At 37.3% G+C, this 12,159-nt stretch overlaps 3 protein-coding genes across 7 annotated transcripts; 2 read left to right on the plus strand and 1 right to left on the minus strand.

Annotated features, from left to right (window-relative positions):
- Positions 1-2,905: 2,905 nt before the first annotated feature.
- LOC128260534 (peptidoglycan-recognition protein LE) lies at positions 2,906-5,801 on the plus strand. 2 transcript variants are annotated; one of them, XM_052993618.1, is made up of 6 exons: positions 2,906-3,067; positions 3,118-3,550; positions 4,018-4,317; positions 4,382-4,495; positions 5,138-5,202; positions 5,315-5,801. In XM_052993618.1, exons 2-6 carry the CDS (start codon positions 3,322-3,324, stop codon positions 5,672-5,674), a joined length of 1,068 nt encoding a protein of 355 aa, XP_052849578.1. In that variant the 5' UTR covers positions 2,906-3,067; positions 3,118-3,321; the 3' UTR covers positions 5,675-5,801. The 2 variants fall into 2 exon arrangements, with proteins under 2 accessions (XP_052849578.1, XP_052849577.1); XM_052993617.1 differs by having other exon boundaries at positions 2,915-3,067; positions 3,133-3,550.
- Positions 5,802-6,256: 455 nt separating this feature from the next.
- LOC128260524 (abscission/NoCut checkpoint regulator) lies at positions 6,257-8,256 on the minus strand. Its single transcript, XM_052993602.1, has 4 exons — positions 8,011-8,256; positions 7,668-7,927; positions 7,117-7,606; positions 6,257-6,585 (listed from the first exon to the last, which is right to left on the minus strand). The coding sequence occupies exons 1-4, from the start codon at positions 8,056-8,058 to the stop codon at positions 6,325-6,327; spliced, it is 1,059 nt and encodes a 352-aa protein (XP_052849562.1). The 5' UTR covers positions 8,059-8,256; the 3' UTR covers positions 6,257-6,324.
- A 644-nt stretch (positions 8,257-8,900) lies between these two features.
- Positions 8,901-12,028, plus strand: LOC128260525 (E3 ubiquitin-protein ligase RNF185). Of its 4 annotated transcripts, none has more exons than XM_052993605.1 (4): positions 8,901-9,005; positions 9,977-10,581; positions 11,322-11,488; positions 11,556-12,027. In XM_052993605.1, exons 2-4 carry the CDS (start codon positions 10,019-10,021, stop codon positions 11,654-11,656), a joined length of 831 nt encoding a protein of 276 aa, XP_052849565.1. In that variant the 5' UTR covers positions 8,901-9,005; positions 9,977-10,018; the 3' UTR covers positions 11,657-12,027. The 4 variants fall into 4 exon arrangements, with proteins under 4 accessions (XP_052849565.1, XP_052849563.1, XP_052849564.1 ...); XM_052993603.1 differs by having other exon boundaries at positions 8,962-9,124; XM_052993604.1 differs by lacking the exon at positions 8,901-9,005 and adding an exon at positions 9,140-9,314.
- Positions 12,029-12,159: the final 131 nt, after the last annotated feature.

The raw sequence follows: 12,159 nt of genomic DNA on the forward strand, positions 1-12,159 counted from the left end.
TGAGTAGAGTACCAGAGTACCGGAGTTCCCCCCACCCATATCCCATATCCCCTACCCCCCCATACAACCCCGTGCCCATTCCGAACATATCCAAGGGGAAAGCGCGAAAGGGGCGAGGGGTACATTCCTGCAGCCTCAACAGATTGTTGGATGCGCGAGTGACCGTTTGCTGCCACCTGGTTATCGAAGCTTCAACGCAAAACACTCAACGAAAAATACTCGTTTCGGTATATTTTCAGTTGCTTTTTAACCAACTTCGTTTAAAGTTTCAAATATCATTTTGGCGGGCAGTTGCTTTTTTTAATTATGGTAAGAGCCCATTTATCAATGTCTTGTTAACGTTCTAGTTTGAAAAATTTATCATGAAGTGACAAGTTGCTGCCGCCAGCTTACCGACGGAAATTACTCGATTAGGCATATTTTAAGTTGCTTTTAAAGTAATTACATATTGGTGGGCAGTTTCATTTCTATTATGGTTAAGGTTCTAGTTTGAGAAAGTAAACATGAAGTTACCATTTGCTGCCACCTGGTTTCGAAGCTTTAACGCACAAATTTCGAAAAAAAATTATTTTCGGTATATTTTTAGTCTATTGAGCGACTTTGTTTGGAGTTTCAAATATCATTTTGGCGGTCATTTTGGTAAGGGCCGATTTCTTAATGTAATGTTAAGTTAACATGAAGTCAAATTGTTCTCTTGATCAATGTGATCCCAAATTTTCGAACAACAAGTCTGTGTCACACGAACCTTAGCCATTTCGGACTGGCAAACCTGAAAATGAAAAAAACTCTTAGATATGTATATTTTTCATTAAAATAAACTCTAAACATAAAATTGTGAAAGTAATTGTTTTCGTAAGAGCCAATTATCCTAATGTTAACATTAAACATAAAATTAGGAAATCATATAAAATTTTAACTGCAATGCATAAAGCGTTTTGTAAAAAATCAGCTTTCAAAACGTGACAAGTTTTTTCCAATTTAATTCAGCTCCTATAATTCTTTGGGTACTTTCTGTGGGTAATAAAAATAACTTTGTTTTTAATATAACTACCCATATCCAAAAGCTGAACTCTGGATTCAAAGATAAAGCACTCAATTTTCCAGAAGATGGCGTTTTTACCCTATAGCATCGGAGGATCTAAGTATGGCTATTTCCATATTGTCCCTGTTCTTCCACAAAAACAGGAGCAAACTTCATGCAATAAACATATACATAGAAACTGATACCGTAACAATTTAGATTCTTAAAACTATTGCCACCAAAGGATTAACGCGCTATTTACTTCAATAATTTAATTGAAGAGTTATTGATGTATTGCCTATCGATTACAGTTTTTTTCCACCCCCGTTTTCAGGATCTTTAAAATACAGTACAAACTTCACTTAGTGTCGTGATTTTAACGTCATACACCTCAATAAGCATATGTAATTGTAATGTAATAATTAATAAACTCTTTTTTAAGATATATTTTAGTTTTGTTAGGATGCTCTTGGTTAAAGAGTGATGTCGAAAAAATGCGTTTGTCCGTTTTTTTAAATACAAGTTGGTTTCTTAAAGGATACATTTGTTGGAAAGACTTTATGAAGAAAAAATAGCTGAAGTAATTGAGGGGAGAGGCATTGAAAGTAGAACAGCGCAAATGCAAGAGTGGTTGAGTGAATGTTTACAGCGCATGAATTAATTTCCCATGTTTTGACTAGCGTTGTGGTTGTTGTTCGAGCTGAGGATGAGGTCCGCTCAAAGATGTACTGAATCGAGTCAGGTTGAGTCTACTAAGCCTTTATTATCAAACACGGTGCAGTTGCAGTTTAATATTTGACTTTGAAGCGGGAAAAGCGCGCGCACAATATAGGGAAAAGCTGGGCTGAATCAGCGTTGAAAAGAAAAGCTCTTGGCTTATATCAGCTAGGACTGGGTGCATTGAACTTACAGTTCACTTGACAGGTGAACCAAACTGGTTATACCTGAGCCAGTGACTGATTCCCAGGAGGGTTTTTGGGTCTGGCCGATCTGTTTGGCATTAAAAAGACTAAATTATATACAAAAGTTTGTAAAAATAAACCCCAGGTGGGTTTTTATTTTGTTTTCTAGAAATATAGAAACATCAAAATAATCCAAATCCTTAGTATTACGGTAAGACCTATAGCTTCATTATAATTTTAACAAATCATTTTCAAAAACACCACTAAAGAAAAAAAAAACTTTTTTTTAAATTTATTTGTGTCTTGGTGGCATAAACTTGAATTTATTTTAAAATTAAAAATAAGTTTTATTTGTTCTTCATATTTTGACTTTAATTAAACGAAAATTATTACAAATATGTGTCATACGTGTCGGATGAGTAATTTTGTTGCATTTTTAAATAATTTTGGTTTTTAATGAAGTTTATTTTACACTAAAATATAAAAATTATACTTAACTTAAATATATTGGCTGGGCAGCATTAAAATAGTGTTTTTCAAATAAAATTGAATTTGCACATTTGAGTCGGCTAGTGCTTCGTTTACCAAAAAATTTGCCTTCACACAGTGTGACCGCCTTCGAAGTGGAATATTTTAATTAATGTTATGTTTCATCAACTGACTGCTTGCGCAACCGCGGCGGCGGTGTAAACGGTACACAACAACATTTCCGTTGTTGCGATTTGGGCCGTAGTGTAAAGAGGGTATTAATGTTGAGATTGGCTACGTTCATCCAAACTAACTGTTTATTGGTTAAGGATCGATTTTTTCGATATACGATCTTTTATAAGTTACAACGCTGTAATTTTATTACATTTTAACTTCATCCATTCACTGACAATTCAATTATTTGCGCCAAGCCTATTATTTATACGACGGTGGAGTGTATCATTGTCGTTCCATTATAACTTTTACCTCTTTTCGCAAAAAAAAATTATGGAATTGTTATGAAAGTGAAGTGTTGCGGAATTGTTCGAAACAAGTGTTCTAAAAACAATCGATAATGCGAAGCAGAGCCGAAACTCGATATTTGGGTTGGGGCGATCGACACTTTGACTGCCCTGCCCTGGTATACGTATGACAATAAATTATTATATGTATATATGTAAGTAAATATATAATAAAAAAAGCCCCAGCCCGAGCGCTATCCTCTAGAACATTTCACCACAGCATATAATGGTGGGAAGTCTCCGGAACATCCTTATCTTATCGTGCGTGGTGGACACGGGACGACCACTAATCAGAGGAGAGTATTGCTAACTCACAATATTATTGATAAACAAAGCTAGAGGCTAGAGGCCAGCGTCACACGTTAGCTCTTGTTAGCCCAACCGAAAGAAAGAGATCCAACTGTCGGCCATGTCCGAATCAGGAATCAGGAAGCTGAGTCAGGAGCGGACCCGTGAGTGGCTGGCCAACCAGGCGGCCTCCGCGGAGGAGGAGGAGGATCTGGAACTGGAGTCCATTGCGGAGTCGTCGGTGGTGGACAGCCTGGACTATGAGTACACCGAGTACGGGCAGGAGGAGGAGGATGCCGACCAGAACACCAGCGAGGAAATCAGCACCATGACCTTAGGCACTCAGATTGGTAAGTTCACTTTTTATACCGGTTACTTTGTATGTGTAAAGTATGTAACAGGTAGAAGGAAGCGTTTCTGACCCTATAAACTGTATGTATATGTTCTTGATCAAAATCAAGCCATTTCCGTCCGTTTGTTCATCCGTACGAACGTCGAGATTACGAAAACTATAAAAGCTAGAGAATTTGGATTTAACATGCAGAATTTTGGTAGAGTCCACTTATTAAACTTTATGTGCTTATACGGTCCATGTCTCTGAACCTTTACCAAATTTTCCAACTCGAACCAGTATTTTAGAACATATTATCGTAAATGTATATTGCAGCTCGGCAGATGGCGCCACCTAAAACCAGTTTTTTTTTTTAGAGATTGTTATGTTGAGTCACGGGTATCTCTTAGTGGGTGCCCCACTATAGCTTTTCTTATTGTTCTAATTCAAAAACTAGTAAATCAATATCTTCTATATCCCATAAAGCCACGAAGAAACACTCGATCATTAGCGAGACAATACGCGATCTCATGAACTCGATCAACAGCATTCAAACGCTGGGAAACGTCAACATCAGCAACTCAACCAACGTCCATATCGGCAATGTGACCAATATCAATGGCAACATACAGATCATAGCCGATAGTCTTGGCCAGTCCCGAAGAGACCGTCGAAACGCCTCGCCTCCAAAGGCTCCCGCATCGAACTCCAATACGCAATTCGACGAAGATTGTCAGGATGAGTCGGAAGAAAGAATACGCCCAGATGTATTTATAAGGCGCCAAAGTAAGTTCAGCTACGCCACAATATCCCTTCACATCGTAACTATACGCATACCTACTATTTACAGAATTCAAAATACCAAAGGAGCTGTGCTCCATAATTCCACGACACTCCTGGCTAGCACAAATGCCCATGGAGGATCCGTTGCCTTTGCAGCTACCCGTTAAATATGTGGTCATCTGTGAGTAGTTAATTATTCCTGAGTCAAAAATGATCACTATTAAGGTTGGAGTAGCCTCCTATCATTGCAACTTAATTAAATAAAAAATAAAAAAATCTCTCAAACTATGTAATGGTTTAATTTTACTTAAAATATCATCTAATCGCATATAAGTTGAAAGTATAATAAATAAATGGCATATATTGAAGACCATTCTTAACATTTTCAGTCTCGTTTTCCATTGTGAAAAATTGTGAGATAGAGCTTTCTCGATGTCTTTGTTGTCCTTATAATTATTATCTTAAAGTCTATTCCTAGCATTTCTCTCTTTATTTTCTTATTTTTAAAAGCAATTAAGATAAAGCTCTTTAAAGGCTTTGTTGTCCTTCTGCTTGATAAGACCCTATTCTTTTTTTTTTTTTTTTTTAAATCTAAGATGAAATGTTAATGCAAAAATATAATTTAATTTAATTTAGTTGAATATAATTTAAAAGACTATTTTAAGCATTGTCTTTTTTATTAAAGCTATTGAGATAAAGCATAAGTAAGACCTTAATTTTCTTAGTTCTACAAATCTTAGATTAAATGTAAATGCAAAAATATTCCATTTCAATACATTTACTAAAATAAAATAATTTCTATAAATTTTCTTCCAATTTATAGTACACACTGCTACCGAGAGCTCAGAGAAACGCGCAATCAACGTGAGACTTATACGAGATATGCAAGTGAGTGCTAGCATGGGACCTTTAAAAATAATAAAGTCTTAAAAAATTTCAAAATAAATTTAAGTTGTAAATAGACATTACAATAGGAATTACATTACCCCTTTGTTTTCAGTGCTTCCACATAGAGTCGCGGGGATGGAATGACATTGCGTATAACTTCTTGATTGGCTGTGACGGCAACATTTACGAGGGTCGCGGCTGGCGAACCGTGGGTGCCCATACACTGGGATACAACAAGATGTCGCTGGGGATCAGCTTCATTGGCTGCTTCATGCGGGAGCTTCCGACGACGGACGCCCTGAACATGGGCCGCAATCTGCTGGCCCGCGGCGTGGAGGATGGCCACATCGCACCCGACTACCGACTCGTTTGCCACTGCCAGTGCAATTCAACGGAGAGTCCTGGCCGGCGATTGTACGAGGAGATACAGACGTGGCCCCACTTTTACAATATCGAGGAGGAACAGCAGTGAACGGACAAAGCAAGGCACATAGCTTCATGACTTCAATGCACCTGAGTTGGGCACACAATTACCTGAGTTCAATTCACCCTAGGCTTATATCACCGTTAAAAATACAACTGTTATGCGTAGCATTTAATTTTTACTTTTGTGGAATTATGGCAAGGAGCCACTAGAATTAAAGATATGTTTTATAATTTTTGGAAAATTCATTTTTTGGAGGCAAACGTTTTTGTTTTGGGAAAATTAATGTATTTGATTTAAAAAGCTAACCAACATCGCAAAACACTAAAACTTGATGGGCACTTGAAACAAATATAAATTATTTTTTTATTATTTAAAATTTTTAACAATACTTTATAACTGAATTTTGCAAAAAACAAAAAAAAAAATGATCAGCGAACGTTATCCAGGAGCTATATTTTAAATGCTTATCATTTCTATTTATGTAATGTTTGATTGTTAGTCCAGATAGGCAATATACCTATGTATGTACATAATCCGTTGGCCGTAATAAATTAATTAACAAAATAAAAAGGGACAGCAGTAGCGGTCTCATTGATAAGAGTGAGCTAGAGCAGTAAAAACAATGGATTGTTTTTATAAAACATTTTTTAATGAAAACAAAATCTCTTAAATCCAACTAAACTTTAACAACTGCATTAGAAATGATTTTCCTTAAAGTTTGCCGGGGCCCTATATTGCTCCTTAATGTGAGCCCGGTAGTCCTCATCATCATCGTGGCACTCCTTGAAGCATTGAGTGCAGAAAAGGTCGCCACCACATCCCTGGCAACGGAAATCGGCGTCTTCGTTGCAAATATTACACCAGGGCAGTTCTTCGGTGCCGGTACTGGGCACCTCAATTGGAGTCTCACTAGTTTCATTTTGCGGCACTGCTGACAAGTTCGATTCGTCCACATACTGATGATAGAAAGATTATGATTTAGCTATAACATGAATCGTTAAGAACCCTGTGCTCTCACTTATTTTATTTAAATATTTAATGAATATGCTATATTGGGAAAGGTATGGAATTTTGGGAACCAGTTAAGGTACAAGGTATTTGCGAGAATAAAAACCTAAGTAAAGTTAAAGGTACACGGTGTATTAAATGGTACAAAAAAGAATACAAAACCATGTTTAAAAAATTTTTTTTTTTTTTATCAACTGGGGATGAACAAGATTTTGTAGAAGTTGCATTTGAGTTGCAGTTGCATTTTTTATAAGCACAGTCTATAAATAATTAGTATATCTTCAAGATGCAGAAACTGTGTTACTTAGAATAAAAACTTATGAAAACTCAAAATCAAAATTAAATAAAAGTATTTTAGTACCTAAATACCCAGCTCAAGTAAGGCAAAAAGTACCAAATTTAGGTGTAAGTATGAACCTATCTGTGAAAATGAGTCGAACTAAGAGCATGGGTGGATGGTTGTATATTGGTATACGAACTTTTTTCATAATATTCTTTAAAATGGTCGCGTCATCCTCTTCGTTGTCGGATAAGTTACTGCTCATATGGGATTTTGATGGGCCCGCATCTGAATCGACTGGTGTGTCGCGGAGTGCTAGCAGTCGTCGCTCAATCTCGGAAATTGACTCATCCCTTTGCTTGTCAATGTTTTGATCCAACTGGGTTTCCTCCACAAACTGCGCCAGCAAATCCCTCATTTTCTCCTGGTCATTTCTTTGGTCAATGGATAGGAGCAGATCCTTTCTATCGTAGTTGGTTTTATGCGGCATGCCGGTCAGGTTAGCGAGACGAGTGCGAATCTCGTCGTCCGTGGCATCCACTCTTTTGTAATCCTGCATTCGCTTGGTCAGTGCACTATCCAGGTTTTCATCAATATCTCCATGGTCTTTGGAACTCGGAGATGAACCAACTGCAGCACTGGCACTTGGCACCAAAGCCGCGGGCAATTCCTCCTGGGGCAGGAGATCGCTGGGATTGTCAGGCTATGAGTTATACATTCAGTATAAGTACATATGTAATGTGCACTTACTCAAAGAGCCCGTCCAGGGCGCCCTCTAAAGTTTTCGATCCCGGCGACGAGGGCTTCGCCAGATGCAGTTTGGTGACCAGCACCCCGGGCAGGGCATCACAGTCTATCACTTTTTCGGCATCGGCGCTCGCCTGCAGCTTGGACAGCCTGTCGTAGCAGATGAGGCACACGTTCAGGACCTTTCCCGTGTGCCTGGGCACAGGCATCGGCCTTTTCAGGCACTTGGAGCAGAACGAGTAGCCGCAGTTCGGGCATCCATACTATTGGAGATTTTTGGGGATTATTTATATGTACATATGTAAGCTCTTCTAATCCATCTAAGAATTAGCCATAGGACACTTGCCTCTTTGCAGAATAATCCGTATTTGCGCCCACAGCCAAAGCAGCTCATAGTAACGGGAAACCCAGATTGCAAATCAACATACAAAATAACAAATACATCAAATTTTTTTCAAATTAGTTACTTTCAGTTAGGGATGGTCGCGTGAGCGACTCTTAAACAAAGACAAGTCACGACACTTCACGCGAACTGAGTTTTGGTGTTACTTTTGTGAAAAAAAACACCTGTATGAGATCGACAGAATTCGAATAAATAATATTAAAAGCACACAAGTAGGAGATAATAAATACTCTTGTAAAAAGTGGCCTAGGGTCTATATTTGTAGTCGAAACTTTACGTGAGAGGCAAATAGTCAAGGAGTAGTTGTTCTAGTTATAAAGGCTCAACAAAATATTATTTTGCATTAGTAACAAACATATATATTTATTTTCTTTACGTTGAATTAAGAAAGGCGGTCAATTGCAGTTTGAGTAATTAGCGAAAGATATTTATATAAAGTTATTTAGTTATAACTTAGTTATAACTCAGCGGAATGGTTGGGATTTTCGACAGATGTGAAACTCCAAATCTCACTGAGCCACTTTCTAAAAATAGCTAACAATAGTATAAAAAAAATAACATTCTTATGGTGGTTTTCAGTTTAAATAAGTCTTTACATTCACTAGACCATTTCTTTGTTTTCGATTTAATATTCTCTGAGAATGGAAAGAATTTAGGGAAAACCTTTGGCTAATTATTGCATAAAAGGGTTTGTTTATAATCTATAATTATTCATAGATTAATTTTAAATTTGATTTGTCCTATAATATTAAAGTTGATCCTTGTTCATTTTAATCAGAGTCGATAGCACTGCATGATCCCGGATGCACATTCACTTGTTATCGATTGCCGACCCGGACTCTGCCCTAGTGGAATCGAGGCCTAATAAAAACAGATATAAACGATAGGGTAAAGGTCTATCGACTGCCGTGGGGTATCGTCATCGCAATTGTTTTGAGGTGTCGAGAAGTCAATTGATAAATTACCGTTTTTACCATAATACAATTACAATTAATATCTAATCTAATCAACCACCTTGATAATAATATTTGATTTGATCTGTACAATATTAAGCACGGCAAGTAACTCAAAACAGATGAGAAACTCAATTGAAATGAGAGCAAATCAGTCGGGTTTAAGAAGCAATACACTTGCAATGTTTTTCCGAGATTTTATTGTTTCCAATGCGCATTTGTAAAAACCTTTAAATTGCATTTAATTGCAATCGCTGGCATTCAGTTATTACATACGTATGCACGGAGTGTTTTGTGAGTGATAAAAATAATAAGTAAATGGCCTTTAAAAACCGTTGCTCTCTAACAAGAACTGCTGAACTACATCATGTGACTTTTATGCTTTGTACCAATTACTAATTGTGTTGAACGGGTATATTTTGTATTTGTTTAAAAGTATGTAACAGGTAGAAGGAAGCTTTTGTGACCTTATAAAGTACAAATATGTTTATATACATAAGTACATATGCGTGTACATATGTATACCCTGTTGTTCGTCAGATCTTGTTTAGAACTACATATGTACGTAAATTGCAATTTTCTGATGAATAGTACGTGGCGTTTTCCTAGGTGAAAAGTCAATGCATCATTACCGTTAGCTGCTGAGAATGATGATGGGATGGGTAATACATATGTCCTCTATGCGGTGCTAATGGGTACAATAACAACTCCTACGTCACTCTGAACAGATAAATGATGAGTGCTATGAAACTCGTAGAAACACTTTGAAATTACGACTAAAAATATTTAATTTAATTAAGTCATTTGTCATATTTACCCCGCAGCGCATAGTTTGGACTCAGATTTGTTATAGGTATTTACTAATCTGTTAGATCGTAATTGACAAACTGAATAACAGTTGAACAGAAACTCACAGGAATTGAATTTATTTATAATCATAGAACTTTGTGTTTCAGTTCGAACGATTGGACGTTAACTAGAATTCTGGGCATAGCACCATGGAAGAGCCGAAAATGGCAAAGTCACCGGACCTGCCCACCACATCATCCGGGTCATCCGGATCCACTTCGACCGAGAACGTAGGCTACGATAAAATAGCCTGGACCAGGGATATAACAGAGCCATTGTCGGAGGAGTCATCCACCAGTCAATTGCGACCGCTTGGCACATCGATGTCATCTGATTCGGCGGCAGAAGCAGCGAATACATCCAACACATCGTATTCCTTTACCGGGAACTACCTTTCCGGCGGCAACATAGCCGACCTAAAGTCTGGCACCTCGTCGTCCGCTGGCCCCGAGAGTGCGTCGAAATCCAACGAGAAGGAACAGAGCAACAAGGACCAGAACGATGAATCCCTTTACGAGTGCAATATATGCCTGGACACGGCCAAGGATGCGGTGGTCAGCATGTGCGGACATCTCTTCTGCTGGCCGTGCTTGCACCAGTGGCTCTTGACGCGACCCAATCGCAAACTCTGCCCCGTATGCAAAGCCGCTGTCGACAAGGATAAAGTCATACCGCTCTACGGAAGGAATAGTACGCATCAGGAAGATCCTCGGTATGTTCTCTATTATATATCAACACTGTTCTGTGACTTTGACTAGTGCAAAATCGAAAGCGTACACCCCAACTAGTTACCTCAAGAAGGATTAATTATTAAGGTCTATTTTACCTGAATCGAAACCAACACAACCACTTTACAAAAAAAAAAAAACAGTTTCTAAGAAAGCCGTAAAGAATTTTAAAATATTCCAGCAATTGTAAAAAGGTTAATCTTTCATCATTGCAAAAAACTACTTTTTATGATCACAAAAATTTACAAAAAACCGTCTTGAGAAAGAGCTGAAAAATATTCCAGCAATTGTAAAAAAGGGCAATCTGTCAACTTAGCAAAAAGCTATTTTTATGATCAAACATTTTTAAATGGGAAAAACAAGAGCGTTTCTGCGTGTTGATTTTAATTTGATTAGAATGAAAAAAGTAAATTATTTACTCACCTGAATTCAAATACCCACCCCGCACAAATTTTAAAAAGATAATCCCAAAGAATTGGAAATCATTCCAGCAATTGTCAAAAATAAATTTATCACACTTTTGCAAGCTAACTTATTTTTATGATCGGAAAATATTCTATAGGAAATTGGAATTGATTGATTAATTTTATACAAATCCAAGTTCGTTCGACTTTACGTTCATTTTTGAAGTATAAGATTCGAAGTTGTTTATCACACTGACCATACATTTTTAATTGTTTTTAGAAAAAGATTTAAGCATGGAACTTTAAATTCGCCATTTCAGAAATAAAGTTCCACCACGCCCTGCTGGTCACCGTACAGAACCAGAGCCTGTTCCTGGTTTTCCTGGATTTGGATTCGGAGACGGTTTTCACATGTCCTTTGGTATTGGCGCTTTTCCCTTTGGATTTATAACTTCATCACTCAATTTTGGCGAACCGCGTCCTGCTGGTAAGTTATCCACCGATGTACAGATACGTTTTTTAAATAATTTGTAACGATCTTGTTCAACATTCAGCTGCTAATCGTGGCACAACGCAATACGAGGATGAGCAAACCCTTTCTAAGCTGTTTTTGTATCTGGCCTTTTTGTGCATCGGATGGCTGCTTTTTGCATAGCAAGCTGCTAACGCATAAAAACCATAAAGCGATAACAAGAACGTATATTCAAATGTGTATGGAAAGCGTCCGAAGTAGTCATATAGCAGTATCCTCCAGTTAAAGCAACAATATTCTTAAAAACGTTGGGTAAAAGTCGTTGGTGTGATTAATCAAAATAATTGGAATACTTTTCGGATTAAATTGTACTTCGAGCATTTGTAAAAGCGTTATTGACATGTGAAAACCGAAAATATTTCATCAATTTCGCGTGTCCCTATGACCTTCAACATACCAAATGGAAAACTTAAAATCATTTCTGCGGTATGTTCTCGGATTGCATTGATTTAGTAAAAAAAAGTAGTTGTCAAAAAATGTAAAAATATAATTATAATAAAATCAATTAAAAAAATCGAAGGCACCTTATTTTCAGGAATTGTACAAATGCAATGTTGTTACACAGCAGGGTAAAATGCAAAATAAGAATGAATGGTTTGCACATTTTTGTATTTGTAATATATATT

Source organism: Drosophila gunungcola, assembly GCF_025200985.1.
Source record: "Drosophila gunungcola strain Sukarami chromosome X unlocalized genomic scaffold, Dgunungcola_SK_2 000032F, whole genome shotgun sequence".
NCBI lineage: Eukaryota > Metazoa > Arthropoda > Insecta > Diptera > Drosophilidae > Drosophila > Drosophila gunungcola.